Genomic DNA, 22,283 nt, shown 5'->3' with positions numbered 1-22,283 from the left:
TGCTGAGACCAAGAACGTTTAAAGATTAAAAATTTAAAATATCAGAGCACTGATATCTCCTTTTAAAAAGAAACTGTAAACTTGTTGGCTGTTGCATTGGATTTGATACTGGTCTTCCATCTCATGAAATTTGTCTTCAAGCCAAACTGATAGAAAAGACTTCATTCTACGTGACTAATGGCAAAGGGGCGAAATTGGTCTATGTGGGACGTGCTTAGAACAACTTCAGAGCCCTTTCAAAATGTACCCTTTTTTTTATTTACTGTACAATTTGCCTGATTTTATTTGCCAATCAAAAGAGACTGCTAACTCACTACAAATGCACTTTATGATGCTGATGCAAGCCAATCAATCAAATGTGCTGCATTAGCTGCTTTTAAATGCACTGACTATTCTGATAGTTCTCCAGCACAGTAGAGAAGAAGCTTAACTCTGCATGTAGCTATGTTCTTGGCGAGTTCGGTGATGCATTTTTGAATGTTAAGAGTTTCACTTACTGAAAGTCATTTTAAAAATGGTTCGTTTCTCTTTAAAGAATTTGTTTAAAATATTATCAAGCTCTTTGTTCTTGATTCTAGATTATTAATTTTTTTTACCATAATTTTGATATTCCATAAGTTGCCAGTGGGAATTTTGTTCAAGCTTGACGTTGAATGGAGGGAAAGGTGTTTTAGGAAAAATTAAACCTTTTGTATCTTTTAAAAATGCGACAACTTGCTATCAATGTGAACAGCATCTGGAGAGATGTTGGTTCAGGTGCGAAGCTTTTCTACTGAAGCTTGGCAGCACCTCCAAATTCTCTTAATAGAATATAATGCAATTGTTTAAACTGATTCAGCACTATGAATGTACCTGTAATTAAATCATATCCTTAATCATTATAGGGAACTTCAGCGGTTGGACAGCATTACTAAATCACCTGTGTTCGCACATTTTTCGGAGACCCTTGGAGGTCTGACAACTATCAGGGCATATAGACATGAAGACAATTTTTTCCAACAAATTCTTAACAAGATTGACTATAACACCATTGCTTATTTATATCTGAACACAGTGAACAGGTGGCTGGGAATACGACTGGTTAGTTTTCAAATGAATCATTTTTTAATTATTGAGATGCTTTTAAGTTTGAGTTGAGCTTGAATAAATCAGTATAGATCTTATTAAAATAATATTTGAAAACATTACATTAGAAGACCAAGTCAAAATTTTAAAATTTAGTTCCCAAAACACTCAAATTAATATCATTAAGCTTTTTGATTCCTGTATTTAAATGAATAAGAATATAATTCTAATGTTCATCTCATTTTTCAGGATTTCATTGGAACAAGTATTGTCTTTGCTTCAGCACTCTGCTCATTATTGACAGCAACACTGGGCTACCTACAAGCTGGACTCGTAGGCCTTGCTATTTTATATGCCTTAAAGGTACAGAAGGGAAAACCATTTATAATTTTGGATGGTAGTATGTTTCCAAAGGTACTGCTGCCAATATCACAGGATCTTTATGCCACAGAATTAGGTTCTTTATCCTGTTCTGCCTGCACTGGCTCTTTGAATGAACAGTTCACTCATGCCTTTTCCCTGTTTTTCCCTGTAACTCTTGCACATTCTTTATGTCCAATTAACCTTCATTTAACTCTTTTGAAAGCCACTATTTGTAAAATCAAGTATAAGAATTCGTGAATTTTTGACAGCATTTCTAGAAGAAATTTGGAATTCCAGGCATTGTCTTGCATTTAAGAGTAAAATTGCATATAATGCAAATGGAAGATGCGAGAAGTGTAATATGAAACAAAACATACTACATAAAGGTTAAGCAGGGACCTGGGAAGAGAAAAATAGAGTGAACTTTTCAAACTGATGACCTCTGATAACAGGTAATTGACTTGAAATATGCTTTAGAGAAGGAAAGAAGGGGAAACAATTCAGTCTTCTTGATATCTCAACAATTAAGTTCTGGGCATGAAGGTCCTTGGGTGAGTTGCTTGACTCACCATCAGATAAGGCCCTTAAGTGATCAAATTATAGCCAGTTAAAGACCAGTTAACTACTGAAAAACCTCAAATTGCCATTGGCCCAATTACCAGAGGTGAGAAAAGTTGGGCATCTCAGAATTATCCCAATCTGAGGCCATTGAAGAAGTCGGGCAAGTGGAGAGGACTTTAGCAGTGATCCCATTCAGTGGGGCCTAAAGGTACAGAACTTAACTTTTCCTTGCTTTAAACCAGGGCCTCTGATGGTGATCACTAGAACCTTGAACCTGCTGGCCTTTTGCAACTTCTGGTAGTGTGGGACTTTAGTATCAAGGCTCATGACTTGCTGAGAAGTGCCCAGTCAACTCTTAGGAGATTAATTGGCACTTGATCTGACAAGCTTCCTCATTGATGGGGTCAGGAAGTCAGTTACTCCAAAAGAGACCAGTGTTCTACACTTAGTGCATAGCATGATAGTTTGCAATCTCTATTTCTATTTCTACACATTCTACCTGTGTATTTCCAGCATTTCAACTTTGTTTTAAGTCTCTCACAATTTGTATTTAAGCTACATGAACCTCCAAAATCTGTTTCTCTTTTTACCTTTACAGTGTAGAATTATTTTCAGGTGCAAGAAAATTGTCATGTGGGTTTGATTCTTAAGGATAGGCAACAAATATCAAAGACTGAATAATCAGTCTCAGTGGTAGAATTGTTATAAATGAGGCCTTTCTTGAATACGTTTCGTGAGCCTTCAGTTTGATGGACCAAGTTCCGACGCAAGACCAATTTTTAACATATTTAATTGCATAAAAACTTTTCTTTTTAAAAAGTCCCCTCTCCTACTGGAACAGCCATTTCATAATTTGCCTTTTTTTATTTTGATTCCTCATGTAGATAAATAGAAATGTTTATTTTCCTTTTGAGTTTAAAAACAATTACAAGATTAGTTTAAAATTTATTTTTTACTAATTAAATGTCAATCTCAACTGCAATCCTAAACACTCTAGTGTTTCCTCCTAGGTAAACGCTTTACAAAAAGAACCAGGATTTTTTATTGTTCTTGCATTTTCTCATTTGGTAGATGCCAATTCTAAATTGTAAACCTGTGCAGTACAGAACCTTGCACAACATGAAATTACTCCTGGTTTTGTGTTGAGTTTACAGATCAATGATGTTAGGCATGCTACAGCAGTATTCCAAGTTATCACTATAAACAATAATGTGAAAATTGGAAAGTTTTTTACGTTGTCAATAAGAACAGGAAACACTTTCCTGCAAGTGGCTGTTGAAGCACACCTCAGATATTGAAACAATCAGGTGCGTAAGTCGCAAGACCTGCTATAGTTGTGATCAGAGATAATGGGAACTGCAGATGCTGGAGAATCCAGGATAACAAAGTGTGAAGCTGGAATAACACAGCAGGCCAAGCAGCATCTCAGGAGCACAAAAGCTGATGTTTCAGGCCTAGACTCTTCTTCAGAGAGGGGAATGGGGAGAGGGTTCTGAAATAAATAGGGACGGGGGGGGGGAGGAGGACCGAAGATGGATAGAGCAGAAGATAGGCAGAAAGGAGAGTATAGGTGGGGAGGTAATGAGGGGATAGGTCAGTCCGGGGAGGATGGACAGGTCTAGTAGGTGGGAAATGGAGGTGCGGCTTGAGGTGGGAGGAGGGGATAGGTGAGAGGAAGAACAGGTTAGGGAGGTGGGGATGAGCTGGGCTGGTTTTAGGATGCAGTGGGGGAAGGGGAGATTTTGAAGCTTGTGAAGTCCACATTGATACCATTGGACCGCAGGGTTCCCAAGCGGAATATGAGTTGCTGTTCCTGCAACCTTCGGGTGGCATCATTGTGGCACTGCAGGAGGCCCAGGATGGACGTGTCTGAGGAATGGAAGTGGGAGTTAAAATGGTTCGCGACTGGGAGGTGCAGTTGTTTATTGCGAACCGAGTGGAGGTGTTCTGCAAAGGGGTCCCCAAGCCTCCGCTTGGTTTCCCCAATGTAGAGGAAGCCACAACGGGTACAGTGGATACAATATACCACATTGGCAGATGTGCAGGTGAACATCTGCTTGATATGGAAAGTCACCTTGGGGCCTGGGATGGGGTTGAGGGAGGAGGTGTGGGGGCAAGTGTAACACTTCCTGCGGTTGCAGGGGAAGGAGCCAGGTGTGGTGGGGTTGGAGGGGAGTGTGGAGCGGACAAGGGAGTCCTGGAGAGAGTGGTCTCTCCGGATGGCAGACAAGGGTGGAGATGGAAAAATGTCTTGGGTGGTGGGGTCGGATTGTAGATGGCAGAAGTGTTGGAGGATGATGCGTTGTATCCGGAGGTTGGTGGGGTGGTATGAGAGGACGAGGGGGATTTTCTTAGGGCGGTTATTGCGGGGGCGGGGCGTGAGGGATGTGTTGCGGGAAATACGGGACACGGTCAAGGGTGTTCTCGACAACTGCAGGGGGAAGTTGCGCTTCTTGAAGAACGCGGACATCTGGGATGTGCGGGAGTGGAATGCCTCATCCTGGGAGCAGATGCAGCGGAGGCGCAGGAATTGGGAATAGGGGATGGAATTTTTGCAGGAGGGTGGGTGGGAAGTGGTGTATTCTGGTGGTGTAGGTAGCTGTGGGAGTCAGTGGGCTTGAAATGGACATCAGTTTCTAGCTGGTTGCCTGAGACAGAGACAGAGCGGTCCAGGAAAGGGAGGGATGTGTTGGACATGGCCCAGGTGAACTTGAGGTTGGGGTGGAAGGTGTTGGTGAAGTGGATGAACTGTTCGAGCTCCTCTTGGGAGCATAAAGCGGTGCTGATACAGCCATCAATGTAACAGAGGAAGAGGTGGGGTTTGAGGCCAGTCTGGGTGCGGAAGAGGGACTGGTACAAAGAGGCAGGCAAAGCTTGGGCCCATGTGGGTACCCATGGCCACCCCCTTTGTCTGTAGGAAGTGGGAGGAATCAAAAGAGAAGTTGTTGAGGGTGAGGACGAGTTCGGCTAGGTGGATGAGGGTGTTTGTGGGGGGGGACTGGTCGGGTCTGCGGGACAGAAAGAAGCGGAGGGCCTTGAGGCCATCTGCATGAGGAATACAGGTGTATAGGGACTGGACGTCCATGGTGAAAATGAGGTGTTGGGGACTAGGGAATTGGAAGTTCTGGAGGAGGTGGAGGGGGTGGGTGGTGTCACGGACGTAGGTGGAGAGTTCCTGGACCAAGAGGGAGAAAATGGAGTCCAGATAGGTGGAAATGAGTTCAGTGGGGCAGGAGCAGGCAGAGACAATGGGTCGACCAGAGCAGGTGGGTTTGTGGATTATACTCCTGGCCAACAAGTGGCAAGCCCCATTCATGCCACATTGTGTCAGATAATGACTGTCTCCATTTGAAGAAAATCTACTTATTATCTCTTGATAATTAATGGCATTACTACTGCTGATACCCGACTGTTAAAATTAAGTGGGCTGCCATATCCTGGATATGTCAAGATTTTTGTGTTGTTGGAGCTGTACCGATCCAGACAAATGGTGAATATTCCGCCACATCCTTGACTTGTGGATCAAGGACTGTTAAAATCCTGAAGGTTACTACTGATCAGAAACTCAACTGGACTCGCTGTATAATTACTACAGCTACAAGAGCAGGTCAGAGGCTATAGATTCTACAATGAGTTACTAACCTGTGTTTCCCTAATGCCCTTGATCCACAAGTCAAGGATGTGGTGGAATATTCACCATTTGTCTGGATTGGTACAGCTCCAACAACACTCAAAAACCTTGACATATCCAGGATAAGGCAGCCCACTTAATTGGCCCTCCATCCACCAGCTTCAGAATTTCCTCCCTTCAACACCTCAGTGGCAGTAGTGTGCACCACCTATAAGTTGCACTGCAATAACTCACCAAGACCTCTCTGACAGCATCTTCCAACCCCATGACCTCTACCATCGAGAAGGGCAAGAGCAGCAGATACGAGGAAATGTCACCAATTCCAAGTTCCCTTCCAAGCCACACATCCTGATTTGTAAATCTATCAGTGTTCATTCACTGTTGGTGGGTCATAATCCTGGAACTATCTTCCTGACTGTTCTACGGGTGTACTTGTATCCCAAGGCTGCAGAGTTTTAAGTTCACTACTGTTCTCATCAGGCCAATTATGAATAGGGAAAAAATGGCCTAGACCACATCCATGAATGGATTTTTTTTAAATAGAATTGGACAATTATTTGAAAAGGAGGTTTCTAAATGGTTAAAGAGTCAGGGCCAGAGAAATGGGTTTACAAGTAGACAACTACTGAATTGTTAGCAAATACACAATAGACCAAATGATCTCTTTGTTGGCTGCAATATCCATAATTCTGTCTTTTCAGTGCCACTCTTTCATAAATCATGAGATATAACAATATTGTGGATAATTTTAATTTTTGCCATTGTTTTCCACACTTCTTTTCCAGATGTCTACTTATTTAAATTGGTGTATCCGGGAATTTGCAGATATGGAAATGCAGATGAATGCAGTTGAGCGGGTGAATCATTACACTAGCCTTCCCTCTGAGCAACAGCTGAAAGAATCACACATTGGCACAGGTTCAAAAATTCATGTTTCAAAATTCAGTAACTTCCAGTCTACTTTTGATTATTTGTCTGATGTTATGGTCAGAGATCTTTGAAATAGAACGTTACAAGGCCATTTGAAATATATTGGCAACATTTTGACATCTGTTTTACAGGCTACATACAGAACCTTTTTTTAGTTATCTGTTGTGATGATCTCTATAATATGCAACAACTTGTGAAATAGAAATAAATTATTCATGCCTTCAACACATGAATACTGTTGCATTATTTCATATTACTGTCTTGAATTTCATGTCAAAAGGTACACAACACCAGGCTATAGTCCAATAGGTTTAATTGAAATCACAAGCTTTTGGAGTGCAGCCCTCACACCCACCCTCGTCAGTTGGGCAGTGCTCTGAAAGATTATGATTTCAATTAAATCTATTGGACCATAACCTGGTGTCCTGTGACTGTCGACCTTGTCCACCCCAGTCCAACACTGGCACTTCTATGTCATGAACTTCATGTGACAATAGCTCTGAAAATACCCAGCAGTCAGATAGTAACAGTCAAGCAAAACAATTTATTGACCTGAAATGTTACTCATTCAAAACTAGAAAGACGTAGTGTCTCAAACATGCTAAAATTAGGATTGTAATATACAAACAAACTCTGCAATATTAACACTGATCCTCACGGATCTGTTTGCCTTCGAGAGGCATATCATGAGAGCTCTCATATTTCAATTCTGTCAGTTTTAATCATCATAAATGTACATTGTTTAACTGGTAAATGGAGTGTACTAAGAGTCAGTGATTGGAATCTTTTATTTCACTTAGTGCCTTGACAAATGTGATTTTTGTATTTATATCACCGTTTGACCTTGTTCATGTTTTAGACTCTGGGGAGGCAATTGTTTAGTGGTATTTTCACTGAACGGTTAATCCAGAGATCCATTGACGTTCTGGGGACCCAGATTCAAATCCCACCACAGCAGATGGTGAAATTTGAATTCAACAGATATTGTTAAGATTCTTAATTCCAGATGACCACGAATCCATTGTGAATTGTCGGGAAAAACCCATCTGGTCTATAAATGTCCTTTAGGGAAGGAAACTACCATCTTTACCTGATCTGGCCTACATGTGACGCCAGACCCACAGCAATGTGACTCTTAACTGCCCTCTGGGCAATTGGGGATGGGCAATGAATGCTGCCTGGCCAGCGATGCCTTCATCCCATGACTGAATAAAAAGAAGTACATTGTTTATGAGATAGTAGGAACTGCCGATGCTGGAGAATCTAAGATAATTAATGGATCGAAGATATTTGCTAACAATTGTAGTGTGAAAATATGACCTTCAAATGCAGTCTTCCAATATGGCAGAAATCCCTACCCTCTTGAGTAGAGCTGGATAAACACAGCAGGCCAAGCAGCATCAGAGGAGCAGGAAAGCTGATGTTTTGGGTCAAGAAGAGTCAGTGGTGACTTAATCGAAATGTATAAAATTTTGAAGGGGCTTGCCTGGATAAATGTGGGAAGGATGTTTCCTGTTGTGGGAAAATCTGAAACTAGGGCTCATAGTTTAAAAATAAGGGGGTGTTCATTTAAGACAGATGAGACGCAATATCCTCTTTGAGGAATAAAAGTCTTTGGAATTCCCTTTCTCAAAAGACAATGGATACAGGATCTTCAAATATTTTTAAGGCAGAGGCAAACAGATTCTTATTACTACAGGAATGAAGATTATCCAGGATATGCAGGAACGTAGAGTTGAGGTTAAAGTCAGATCAGCTACGATCTTAGATAACAAAGTGTGGAGCTAGCTGGATGAACACAGCAGGACAAGCAACATCTTAGGAGCACAAAAGCTGACGTTTTGGGCCTAGACTCTTCATCAGAAAAGGGGGATGGGGAGAGGGTTCTGAAATAAATAGGGAGAGAGGGGGAGATGGATTGACTCCTCTATCTACCTTTGATCTGCCTCCCTCTCTTTCCCTGTTTATTTCAGAACCTTCTCCCCATCCCCCTTTTCTGATGAAGGGTCTAGGCCTGAAACGTCAGCTTTTGTGCTCCTGAGATGCTGCTTGGCCTGCTGTGTTCATCCAGCTCCACACTTTGTTATCTCGGATTCTCCAGCATCTGCAGTTCCCATTATCTCGGCTACAATCTTATTGAGTGGCATTGCAGCCTTGAAAGACTAAGTGGCCTACTCTTATAAGAGCCGAAAGAACTGCAGATGCTGTAAGTCAGGAACAAAAGCAAAGTTGCTGGAAAAGCTCAGCAGGTCTGGCAGCATCTGTGAAGGAGAAAACCAAGTTAACGTTTCGGGTCACTGGACATGAAACATTAATTCTGTTTGCTCCTTCGCAGATGTTGCCAGACCTGCTGAGCTTTTTCAGCAACTTTGTTTTTGGCCTACTCTTATTTCTTGTTTGCATGTCTGATAGTTAGGCAAATGATTTGACTTTTATTGACATGTTGTTTCAAATAAAACAGGCTTCTATTTCATAAAAATTAATACAGTGAGTAATTATTTTCTGCAACTTAAATTACTTGATCATTCATCGGATTTTTTAAAATGTATTTTTCTTCAGGCTCAGATCTTACTAACTGGCCACAATCTGGAGCAATAGAGTTTAATGAGGTCAGTGTACGATATGATGTGAAACTTGATCCTGTCCTCCACAAATTGACGCTAAAAATAAACCCTGGAACCAAAGTCGGGATATGTGGACGAACAGGAAGTGGGAAGTCAAGCCTGGCATTAGCCCTTCTGAGAATTGTTGACAACTTTGAAGGTATGTGTTTCTTCAGTAAAAACATTTTTGCATTGATAGTTTTGTGTAGAGCATTTTTAATGGATAGAAGATATTTGCTAACAATTGTCGTGTGAAAATATGACCTTCAAATGCAGTCTTCCAATATGGCAGAAATCCCTACCCTCTTGACACTTCTGAACCATAGGACTTGCACTTTCATGAAACTTCACCTTCAGATTGCCTCTGGATATTGAATCAGCCAGTGGCTCTGGGGAAAGGAAGCAGCAAAAGATTGTAACAGGGAGTAGGGAGAGGCCACAACTAGGAGGTTGGGGAGCACGAGAAGTGCCAATCAGGAAACTGTTAAAATGGATTTTAAATCACTCAACAATATTACAGGTTCCAATAATTTATTGATTCTAAAGCAAAACCATGTTATACAGGGTGGAGGAACTTAGTATAAACAGAAAACATGGAATGCTAAGTAATAACTCAAATCAGGATTTGCGTACAAATGTTGTGCTGAAAAGTACAATGCTTCAGCTCAACCTGCAGTTCTCATCGTTATTAATTGAGAAAGTCATCCAAATGCTCAAGGCTTAGAAGGCAGAAACAGCAAACTGATTCTGCATATTTAATGGAAAAAATATGATGAGCAGGGCAAGATAGGTTGAGAGTCTAGTCTTGTAAAGAGATGTCTCAGAGGAAATTTGAGATTTGGAAGATGTGTAGTAAGGTAGGGAATTTAACAATGCTTTTAGCTATAAAGTAACAGAACAGAAAGCACTTGTTCAAGTCTGTTGTGAAATTTGGGCAAGATGCTGGCAAATGTTCCTTCATATAGGAAATGATCAACAAGTGCCTGAAAAGAGTGATTGAAATCATCTAAGGAACAATTTAAACACTATAAGGAAACTAAAGTGGGAGTTTTAGGAACTAAAGCTGAAATGGACTCGTGAACATTGGCTTCAGGAGTTCACATCTGAAGTGAATTCCAAAAAGCAACATTAAGGGAGTTAGATGCTAAAAACATCCTGTAACAGGCATGTCAAAGGTTTCAAAAAGATATAAAGTCAATTCAAATTTAGCTTTTGCTTATCAGATATTCAGTTACTCTGCTTTCTCTATTTGTATAACATTGAGCTCCTCTATTCTTTCTGCTAAAGTGCATGACCTCCCATTTTCCTTCATTACAGCCTGAATGCTAATTTTTTGCCCACTCACGTAACCTGTCTATATCCCCTATGCAGACTCTGTGTCGTCCTCACCTCTTGTTTCCACACCTGTTTTTGTGTCAAGCACAAACCTGGCTATAGTTATTTACTTTGAATCCAAGCCATTAATATATACTGTAAATAAATATAACCCCAGCACTGATTCTTGTGGCATACCGTTAGTTACAAGGTGCCATCTGAAAATGCTGTCCTTAACCCAACTCTGCCTTCCATTAATTAGCCAATTCTCTCTTCTCTAGCCATGATAATGTACTTCCTGCAATAAGATGGGCTCTTACCTTACTAATTAATTGTGGTACCTTATCAAACACATTGAAAATCCAGAGAGATTGCATCCCCTGCCCAATTGATAATCAAACTTTATCCCACCACAATGCTAGAATTTGCAATGATTGGTTATGGGGCAGGCTAAATGTCCTATCCATGTCTTGAAAATTTCATAGCATTTCTCACAGTTAAATTGTAGAACTATGCAGTACTTATCATGCATCTGCTACAAGTTATTGTTGTATACTTTCTCCAAGCATTCTGGTGCACCCAGCAAACATAGGTGTTCTGAATTTGAGTTGTAATAGCCTCAATTCATTAACTCTGTTTCTCTCCACTGATGCTGCCAGACTGCTGAGTTTATCTAACATTTTATTTATTTGTTTACAAAAGACTAGAGGCATAGATGGAAATAAAAGGAGGGGGATATGAAGCACATTGGATCACTACAGCACAAATCGCATTTATGTACAACCTTTAATATAGATTAATGTCTCAAAGTATTCCACAGAAACATAGTTAAAAGAGGCTACTAATCAAAAGAAAGCAAGCTTAATACAGGTAACCAACCAAAGTGGTGATCAAGTTTTAAAGTAGATCTGAAGGGAAAAGAAGTACATAGAGAGACAGGGCTCTTAGCTTCATAATTCCAGAGCATGGGCCCAGGTTGCTCAAACATGGCTACCAAAAAAAAAGAGAATGTTGTATGTGATGTAAACGGTGACATTCAATCAATGATATCAAAGATGTATATCGTAAAAACAGAAATTGCTGGAAAAGCTCAGAAGGTCTAGGAGCATCTGTGAAGATCAGAGTTAACGTTTCAGCTCCAGTGACCCATCCTCCAAACTGAGGAAGTGACTTTTCTTCACAGATGCTGCCAGACCTGCTGAGCTTTTCCAGCAACTTCTGTTTTTGTTCCTGGTTTACAGCATCTGCAGTTCTTTTGGTTTTCAAAGATGTGACAGTTTGGGATTCTATTCTGTTTTGTTTTCATTTAGTAACCTTTTGGGTTTTCTATATGTCTTCATTTACTAATAAACTTGGAAGTATTTCTGTAGCCATGGTGATTTATTTTAAACAGTTTCCTGAGGCCTACCTTTTGTGTGAATTATGCATTGCTAATGGATTTCATTGTCCATTTTTTGCAACCCAGTATGGTAAATAATGGGGCCTGAATAATAAAATTAAACCCTGAAGAGGTTACTTAAAGCTGAGTGTATTTTCTTGTAAGACTACTTAGATCATACTTTATTTTTGGTTTTAATAATCAAGCCAGGTCTGGGAACTGATTCGTCCAGTAATAGCATTAACTGGGATTATAACCATTGAATGGGAGGCTAATCAGAAGAATGGAGAGTTCACAAGAATACTTTGGCGAAAATTTATAAAGGTAGAATAAAGATAGGGCATGTAAGCATTTAACTTTGACTCCCGGTTCTTCACCTCAGTGTGTAGGTCAGTGAGGAATGAAATGATGGGGAAGCAGCACCAGGTTGAGACAGGATATGGGAGTACAGTTTTAGAGAGCATGCATTGTGAAGATTAGAATAGAAAATTAGAACAGACAATAACCAAGAGTTCTTTGATGAAGAATTCAACATAAGATGTACCGAAGTAGGGTCAGAGGAGAAATGACCTGCCAGGCAACGGATTTATAGAGGTTCAGTGGCTAAATACTGATTCTGTTTTAGAGAAGGCACCATGGTTTGTTGTAAGTTACTTGAATGAAGCTCGTAATAAAATATGCCTTCACTTTGATAACACCTCTACTTATACAGTCAAAAATAAACCTGCACAAATCACAGCATTGAACAGATTGTGCCTCCAGTAATTGATAAGTAACGTTCCTAAAGAAATTAGAATACGAATTACTCTTGATGCCTTTATAAGGATTGTATTTTATACCAAAATTTGAGGGTTCTACCTGTTACAAAAAGATAGAATTATCGGCATGGTTATGACCCTGAGTGAGGTTCCCTAACTTATTGTAGTTCCAGATGGGATACACCAAATTGTCAAACCCCTGGATGAGGAGGGATGATCTGTTCTCTACTTCATTTATGCACCCATCTTGTTGGTTGCAACAAGGCTAAATGAAGAAAGATCCCTTCCCCTTTATCCCCAGATCAATTGAATTTATGTTTTAAAACAAGCCAAATTAACCAGGCTTTCATGATTTAGCAAAATAATTAGATTATTTGCTCCTAAATACGTGAAGATTTAATGCAGCATAAATAGAGATTAAAAATGAGGCAAATGCAAATATTAAAAAATTGAATTAGTCTCTGACTTCATGAAGTGTAGACAGTTGGATATTGTGGCCATTACATTGGGTGCTACTAGTAGCACTGTCGTTCGGTTAATTTCAAGATGCTTGGCCTTGCGCATCAGCTGAAAGGCCTTTGTCCAATTTCATTTTAACTGCTGTTTCACATGCTTCCAGTAAAGAGACAGGATAGCAACCTTTCTGTTTACTTACAGTGCAGGGATGACTAGGGGTTTTGTCAACTGTGACTCACAGCAGACTACTTCAACTAGCACACAGTTGAAACTAGCCTTTGACCCCTGTTGCAGTGGGGTTTTAGGTAGTCAGCCCCTCAATATCTCGATAACCACAGTAGATGACAGCTCACGTTATGTTGACTTGCCATTCTCCTTTTGAAGAGTAATTCTTTGAAGTTCCCTTGATAACAAAGTGTGAAGCTGGATGAACACAGCAGGCCAAGCAGCATCTCAGGAGCACAAAAGCTGACATTTCGGGCTGGGTCTAGGCCCGAAATGTCAGCTTTTGTGCTCCTGAGATGCTGCTTGGCCTGCTGTGTTCATCCAGCTCCACACTTTGTTATCTTGGATTCTCCAGCATCTGCAGTTCCCATTATCTTTGAAGTTCCCTTGACATCTTTAGCTGTGGCTTCAAGTTTCCTCTCCAGAGAGCCATTGAATTTACACTCAAGCAGTAATAAAAACTGCTGGAGTTGGGATGGATCCTGCAAAAGAAGGCTGCTCCAGAAAATCATGGCAAGGTAAATGGTTGTATGATCTGGGTTGGAAATAAAGATTCCAACCTAGACAGGAACATTCCACAACTATATAGTTTGTATGTAGCATTGATTTCCCTCTTCACTATGAACTGGGATGATAACATTTATTTATATCTCAAGGTTTATGATTCCATGCAGTTTGAGACAGACTTGCTCAAATGTGTAAATAAGCAATATATATTTTGCATTTATGCAGGTCTCTGCCTTGGTGATATTGCTCGTAGTAGGTTACTCTTAGAACATAGAACATAGAACATAGAACAGTACAGCACAGAACAGGCCCTTCAGCCCACAATGTTGTGCCGACCATTGATCCTCATGTATACACCCTCAAATTTCTGTGACCATATGCATGTCCAGCAGTCTCTTAAATGACCCCAATGACCTTGCTTCCACAACTGCTGCTGGCAACGCATTCCATGCTCTCACAACTCTCTGCGTAAAGAACCTGCCTCTGACATCCCCTCTATACTTTCCACCAACCAGCTTAAAACTATGACCCCTCGTGCTAGCCATTTCTGCCCTGGGAAATAGTCTCTGGCTATCAACTCTATCTATGCCTCTCATTATCTTGTATACCTCCATTAGGTCCCCTCTCCTCCTCCTTTTCTCCAATGAAAAGAGACCAAGCTCAGTCAACCTCTCTTCATAAGATAAGCCCTCCAGTCCAGGCAGCATCCTGGTAAACCTCCTCTGAACCCTCTCCAAAGCATCCACATCTTTCCTATAATACGGCGACCAGAACTGGACGCAGTATTCCAAGTGCGGTCTAACCAAAGTTTTATAGAGCTGCAACAAGATCTCACGACTCTTAAACTCAATGCCCCTGTTAATGAAAACCAAAACACCGTATGCTTTCTTAACAACCCTGTCCACTTGGGTGGCCATTTTAAGGGATCTATGTATCTGCACACCAAGATCCCTCTGTTCCTCCACGTTGCCAAGAATCCTATCCTTAATCCTGTACTCAGCTTTCAAATTCGACCTTCCAAAATGCATCACCTCGCATTTATCCAGGTTGAACTCCATCTGCCACCTCTCAGCCCATCTCTGCATCCTGTCAATATCCCGCTGCAGCCTACAACAGCCCTCTACACTGTCAATGACACCTCCGACCTTTGTGTCGTCTGCAAACTTGCTGACCCATCCTTCAATCCCCTCGTCCAAGTCATTAATAAAAATTACAAACAGTAGAGGCCCAAGGACAGAGCCCTGTGGAACCCCACTCACCACTGACTTCCAGGCAGAATATTTTCCTTCTACTACCACTCGCTGTCTTCTGTTGGCCAGCCAATTCTGTATCCAAGCAGCTAAGTTCCCCTGTATCCCATTCCTCCTGACCTTCTGAATGAGCCTACCATGGGGAACCTTATCAAATGCCTTACTGAAGTCCATATACACCACATCCACAGCTCGACCCTCATCAACTTTTCTAGTCACATCCTCAAAAAACTCGATAAGGTTTGTAAGGCATGACCTACCCCTCACAAAGCCGTGTTGACTGTATTTGATCAAGCCATGCTCTTCCAGATGGTCATAAATCTTATCCCTCAGAATCCTTTCTAACACGTTGCAGACGACAGACGTGAGACTTACCGTCTTGACACCCTTGTGTCAAATGTTTGTTGAGATTCTATTTGTTCATTTAAGAATTCTGAAAGTCATTTTCATTGCAGGCTGTATAAAGGTTGATGGATTAGATATTTCTTCAGTCACATTGGACCATTTGAGGCAATCAATCTCAATAATTCCCCAGGATCCAATTCTCTTCAATGGCACTATCAGGTAAATCATGGATAGCAGTAACAAAGTTATCATAAGGAACACAAAAAAAGTTGTAAAATTGCAATTTATTATTGAATTTTAGTCAACTTGATGAAAAGCACTTAAAGTACTAATTTACATCTAGATTTAATCTGGATCCATACTCGGTTCACAGCGATGATGAATTGTGGGAAGGTTTGGAAGTTGCACAGTTGAAACCTATGGTAAGTGATTGGATTGTCTGCTACTGTAAGCCAAATATGTTTGCAAGTTCTCTGTTTGTTATTTATTTAATTTAGTTAAAAGTGTGCAAAGTGTTTTAAAAAGATGAAAATGAATGAGATCTGTTCATTTTATGAATTGCTGGATAAAAGATTGTTTTTGTAAGTTCAGGTCACCACACTGGATGCTTTAGAGAGTGTACAGAAAAGGCTAACCAGAATATTGCCTGGTTTGGAGGCTATGAGGAAAGATTGGACGATCTTTGGTTTGTTTTCACATGAACATCAGATGCTGAAGGACAACCAGATATAATTTTGGAAACTTATGAGAAGGCTGAATAAAATAGAGTCTAGAGTCTCCCACGAGGCATAAGTTTAAGTTAAAAGGGGGATAGTTTAAAGCAAGTGTGAGGGGCAAGTTTTTTTTTTATCCAGAGGGTGGCAAGTGCCTTGAATATGCTCCTAGAGGAGGTGGTAGAAGCAAATGCAATAGCAACATTTAAGAGACATCTTAATAGATACAAGAGTTGGCCTTCTATTGCTGTAGCCACTGAAAAATTATTTTTGTAGTTCCATAGATTTCAATTTTTTTTTTGATTTTACACAAAACAAGTATTATCTTGATGTCAAAAGCATTCAATCTAGAATTCAGTTTTTTGATACACATTTGGGCAAATGAGCCCTGGAGTGGCTTTGCTGTGGGAGAATACAAACGGAATACCATTATTGGTGAGTTTGTACTACATGCTAACAATATTGACTAACCTTTCCTTCATTTTGCTGATGATTGAAAGAAGATTTGTAGAAGGACCCTTAGACAGGTTGCATTTTTCCTTCTCATTTTGTATAAAATTTAATCTGTAAACTTTCTGCATTATCAGATACATGGCAATCAGCATGGATGGATGTGCAGTTATTCTAGAGTGGAGGTCTTATGCACTGACTTTCCTGTTTCTTGGCCCTATACATAATCATTATTTTGTACAGTGAACTCAGTAGTTTCTTGACGTTGTATTGAATGAATTTCACTGTTCTCCTCACAGTGAAAACTATCTATTAATACCATTTTGGTAAATAACCTTGATCTTGATAATCTGCTACACTCATTGCCTCATCCCTTCACTGCTGATTTTTCTGTCTGGGTGCTTATTCAATTTCTGTTTGAAGTCATACACGAATCAGTCTCCACCACACATTCAGGCAATGCATTCCAGATTCTAATTACTTGCTGACTATAATTAGTTCTTAAATTATTAATTTTTTCTGGCAGTTATAAATAGGCACCTCTGGTTCTCAATTGTTGCATCAATGGGAACAATTTCTCCCCGTCTACTGTCAAAAACCCTCATAATTGTAAATGCGTTTATCAAATGTCCACACAATTTTCTCTTTTCTAAGGAAAATATGCCGAAACGTAAAATGAAATCTGTCGTACCTTCAGAGATTCTCAAGAATCTTCTTGGCACCCTTCAAAAGCTATCAGGACCCTCCTAAAATGCAGAGTTTAGAATTGCATTCAGTACTCTCACTTAACATGAACTTGTGTTCTTTAAACAGTTCTTCAAAACCATCTTGCTTTTATACTTTTTACATCCAACCAGCCTGGAATTCCATATGCCTTTTTAACCACACTCTCAAACTGTCCCATTACCAATAGTAATTACTGCACATCGATCCTGAAGTCTTTTCTTGTTAACCTGCTCCAGACCTTGGCCAGAGTGACCATCAACAGGCAGTTGAGGCGGCCATGCCTGCCTGTCTTCCAAGGGTGCATTTGTACCTAGGTGTCACCAGGAAGGAACCATAGTCTCCAGCTTTGTACGCTCGAGACTTTCCATTGCAGAATCTAGCATGCATTATCAGCTTGAGTAATGTTACTTCATTTTGATAACCTTCCTTAAAAGTTTGCTTCTGTTATGGTTTCCTTTATGAGATTGTTAGATAAGTTAGTTAATTTGTTAATTTGATTGTTGTTTACTTAAAAGATTATGTCTCTCTGATCCTGCACCCACTTTAGAATGTATTCTACATCATTTCTTCTCATTATTCGTATGAAAGTCTATCATTTCACACTTCTTTGCAATAAAATTTATCTCCCATGTGCCCACTTATTCCATCAGCCTGTCTATGCTCTCTTAAATTTATCTCTTCCCTTCAAGGTCACAATGTTTCCAAGTATTATCATCTGGTTGTAAAGGATAGATTAGAAGCTGGGAGTAATGTGTCAGACAGCCTGGAGTCTGCGTATCTGCTCAGCTTGTTTGGAATGAAGAGGTCCTGGATGCCTCCTTCCTTCCCTCCTCTTCGTCTTTGTGATATAGCTCATATGTGTCAGGTGGCAGGACTACACCCTAGGGTGGCCAACCTGCCAGGCTTGGTCTGGATTCTCCAGGAGTTGAGACTCATCCTCCAGGACATTAGTATATGCAATCCTGGAGAACAATTACAGGAATTTTAAAAGTATTGTTTTTAATTTGCAATTTTCTTTAAATGTTTGTCAAGTGTAAAAATATTGAAAAATAGGAAAAAGTGGCTTCTTGCCTGACAGACAAGCATTATGCATTTGGTTAATGAGCATTTTTGCTTTCCAATTGGCATACGTGGCAGTGCATCTAAAAAGATGGACATGTTTGCTACTAATGGCTAAAGCCTGGGGGCAAGTCTTCTCAGAAAACACCCAGGAATAATTTTAAGCACAGTTGGCAATTCTACAGCATGCTTGTGATGTGTTAGTGGGGGCTGCAATAGATTACCACAATCTTGGGAACATACTCTGAGAGAACTGGAGAGATCCACCTGAGCAATAAAATGTGAGGCTGGATGAACACAGCAGGCCAAGCAGCATCTCAGGAGCACAAAAGCTGACGTTTCGGGCCTAGACCCTTCATCTGATGAAGGGTCTAGGCCCGAAACGTCAGCTTTTGTGCTCCTGAGATGCTGCTTGGCCTGCTGTGTTCATCCAGCCTCACATTTTATTATCTTGGAATCTCCAGCATCTGCAGTTCCCATTATCTCAGATCCACCTGAGCAGTCTCGTTAAAACAGTTATTGCTTCAGGGCATCAGTGGTTTGCTTCATGGCTCTTGTTGCAAAAACGTTGCCCTTGCCTGGTCAGGTAGCAGGTAGAGTCACGAGTCTGGGGTAGAAGGGACACTTCTCAACATCGAAAAGCCAGCCTCTGATTTGTCATGGTGGACCAAAGATAACCAGAAGGCTTGGCTAACAGTTTTACAATTTCAGCCTTCCATTATTTGTTGAACAACTAAATTATGCCCCTGCTTTCACAATGTCACTATTTTTAAAATGCTGACATTCTATGTCATTTAATGAGCTACATCAAAATATTCTCTCATTTTTAACTATATACATATATAGAAAAGTTGTGTCTTTCCCAATAGCCACAGAATATTAAATATTTGACACAATTTTCAGAATTTTACAGTGTTACCCTCAAAAACCTCCCAAACAAGATGGGAGCCCAGCATCTATCGCTAACCTCTATGGTGTTATCAGGCTTCTAATTTCAATTTCAACTTCCCCTCCTCCAGTGATCGAAAATGCCCTCAACTGCATCTCTTGCATTTCCTGCACTTCTGCCCTCAAACCTCCTTCCTCCAATAAAAATAAAGACAGAATCCCCCTTGCCTCACATATCATCCCACCAGCCTCCTCATCCAACGTATCATTCTCTGCCACTTCCGCCACCTACAATCCAACCCCAAAACTAAAGAGATATTTCCCTCCCTACCCTTTTCTGCCTTCCATAGGGACCACGCTGTCTGTGACTCCAATGTCCGCTCCACGCTCCCCACTAACCCCACCACCCCCGGCACCTTTCCCTGCAACCACAGGAAGTGCTGCAGTTGCCCCTTCACCTTTCCCTCTTTTAGACACAAAACAAACCTTCCATATCAGACAGGGGTTCACTTGTATGTCTGCCAACTTGGTCTACAGTATCTGCTGCTCCTGACCAAGCGTAGACTTGGAGAACATTTCATAGAGCATCTGTGCTCTGTAAGTGACCAATGACGGCACCTTCCGTTTGCCAACCATTTGAACTCTTCCTCCCTCTCCCCTGGTGATTTGTCGATCCTGGGCCTCCTCCAGTTCCACAATGCAAACTGGAGGAGGAACACCTCATATTCCACTTCTGGAACTTACAGCCCAGTGGCCTAAACATGGAATTCACAAGTTTTAAAATCTCCCCAACCCCTGACCTCATCCCATATCCAACCCTCCCTCTCATCCCTGCCTCTTTGACCTGACACAACCTGTCCATCTTCTCTCCCACCTATCTGCCCTGCCCATCCCACTGCCTACATGCATTCACCTATCACCATCCCACCTACCCTCCCCAGCCCCATCCTTCCTGTCTATTTATTTTCCAACTGCCTTCCTCCTCCCCATTTGTGAAGAAGGGCACCACCCTGAAATGTCAACTTTCCTGCTCCTCTGATGCTGCCTGGCCTGCTGTGTTCCTCCAGCTGTTTACTGTGTCGTCTCTGACGCCAGCATCTGCAGTTCTTGCTATCTTGATGTAATTTTGCCATTATTTTCCAACATTCTCTATATGATCAATGAGCTTCAGTCAGTCATAGAAGCAGTTGTGAACACTGCTTTGCCAAATACATTTTACTTTCATATGTGGATTTTGAACTATTTTTGATGATCTTGCGAAATATATTTTCGGAAAAGGTCAAGATTACAACAATATAGTCATATTTAGCAACTCTTGAAATGCTGTCCTAGGTTTCTGACCAGTCTGCACATAATCAGTTTAAGCATTTCTGAATTAGTGGTGGTGTAAGCCTCTGGAATCCTGCTAATGGCTAGATTATAACTTAAAGTTCCATCAACTGTAAGGAAGCAACATTTATTGACCACTTTTAGGCTCTATTCAGGCATGAAAGGTACAAAAAGCATACATCATTCTAAATTACTTTACCTCTTTAACGAGGAATCTGAAATATTTATTTTAAACTACAAACTACTTCCTGCACGTAAAAAAAAAGGAACGTTTCTCCTTGACAGGTCCTGGAGGGAGTTGTTCGCAAATTGTTAATATTAATCTCTAAGACTGCATTTGTCACATTTTCACATATATAAAGAATGTAGGTTTTACTTCCAACACATTTGTTGTAGAGTGAAGGGCATACATGTAGAGACAAAGCAAGACCCTAGAGCAATAGTCAACAGTTTTCAAATGAGTTGTTGAGATGAAAATTTATGGTTTATGTATACATGGAGTGTTTCAGTAAAGGTTTTACACACTGTCTAGCCAACTGTAACGTTTTGTAATCATGAAAAAGCAAATCTAGAAATTTATTTGTTCATAAATTGTAGGTGTTTCTGGATTGGCTGGAATTTATTGCACACTCCCAAATATCCTTCAGAAGACGATCGTGAATTGCTGATATTGCCACACATCTGTTGCTCCTCTTCTAAGTTTATCTTTAGAAGATACTGTTGAAAGAGCCCTGGTGGTATGCACAGTTCAACTTGTAAATGATGCACGCACTGCACAACTATGCCTTGGTGATAAAATTATAGAATCCCTACAGTGTAGAAGCGGGGCATTTGGACCACTGAGTCTATGCAATTTGGACATGTTTTACGCAGTCAAGAGGTGAGTTACTTACCATAAAAAGTCTTGCCACTGTCCTACACTTTAATAGCCCCAGGATGTTGATAGCAGGATTCAGCATTGGTAATGCCATTGAATGTCACGGGATGATGGTTAGATTCTGTCTTGCTGGAGATGGTCATTGTCTGGTATACGTATGATGCAAATGCTGTGAGCCATTTATCAACCCAACCAAGCCTGCATGTTTTTGCTGCTGATGGGCACTGACTTTCATTATCTAAAGATGTGAACGATATCAAGCATTGTGTAATTTTCAGCAAACATCTCCACTTCTGATCTTGTGATGCGTTGAAGGTCATTGAAGCAGCTGAAGGCAGTTGGGTCAAGGACCTTGGTCCCTGAGGAACTCCTGCAGTGATATTGCAGACTGACCACAAGTAATCATAATTATCTACCTTTGTGTAGGCATCACTCAACTTGATTCCTATTGACTCTTATCTGCTAAGAATCCCTGATGCCACACTTGGGCAAACATTGTCTTGATGTCAAGAATATTTTAACCTCATTTAACCAGGTGTAGATGCCCGTGTTGAAACTACACTTTAGTAGCTTTTGCTAGGGCAATTTTTCATTGCTCTTGTCAGATTAATTTAGGGGCCCACAGCCCTTGCCATATCTAGTAACTTCTTGATATCATGGTGAGTGAATAAATTTGATTGAAGACAGGCACCTGTATCCTGGGGACCTCAGGAGAGGGTGGATCACCCATATTGCCCTTTGGCAGAAGATGGTTGCAAATATCACTCGGCAAATAAACTAGAGGTCCAGAGTAATGCCTTTGGGGCATGGGTTAAAATCGCACCAGTGCAGCTGTGGGAATTTAAATTTATTAAT

General features: G+C 40.7%; 2 protein-coding genes across 6 annotated transcripts in view; one reads left to right on the top strand and one right to left on the bottom strand.

Annotated features, from left to right (window-relative positions):
- Positions 1-22,283, bottom strand: part of LOC125451689 (uncharacterized) — a 217,046-nt gene that overhangs the window by 39,286 nt on the left and 155,477 nt on the right. The gene's annotated exons all lie outside the window — the stretch shown is intronic.
- Positions 1-22,283, top strand: part of LOC125451688 (ATP-binding cassette sub-family C member 8-like) — a 156,669-nt gene that overhangs the window by 118,251 nt on the left and 16,135 nt on the right. For all 5 annotated transcript variants that reach the window (XM_048529168.2, XM_048529167.2, XM_048529169.2 and 2 more), the window contains 6 exons: positions 885-1,080; positions 1,315-1,428; positions 6,406-6,538; positions 9,110-9,313; positions 15,497-15,605; positions 15,730-15,808. In XM_048529168.2, the coding sequence (XP_048385125.2) occupies positions 885-1,080; positions 1,315-1,428; positions 6,406-6,538; positions 9,110-9,313; positions 15,497-15,605; positions 15,730-15,808 (835 nt within the window). The remainder of the gene's footprint in view (positions 1-884; positions 1,081-1,314; positions 1,429-6,405; positions 6,539-9,109; positions 9,314-15,496; positions 15,606-15,729; positions 15,809-22,283) is intronic.

Source organism: Stegostoma tigrinum, chromosome 5, assembly GCF_030684315.1.
Source record: "Stegostoma tigrinum isolate sSteTig4 chromosome 5, sSteTig4.hap1, whole genome shotgun sequence".
NCBI classification, from domain to species: domain Eukaryota; kingdom Metazoa; phylum Chordata; class Chondrichthyes; order Orectolobiformes; family Stegostomatidae; genus Stegostoma; species Stegostoma tigrinum.
This window is presented reverse-complemented; position numbering and strand designations above follow the sequence as displayed.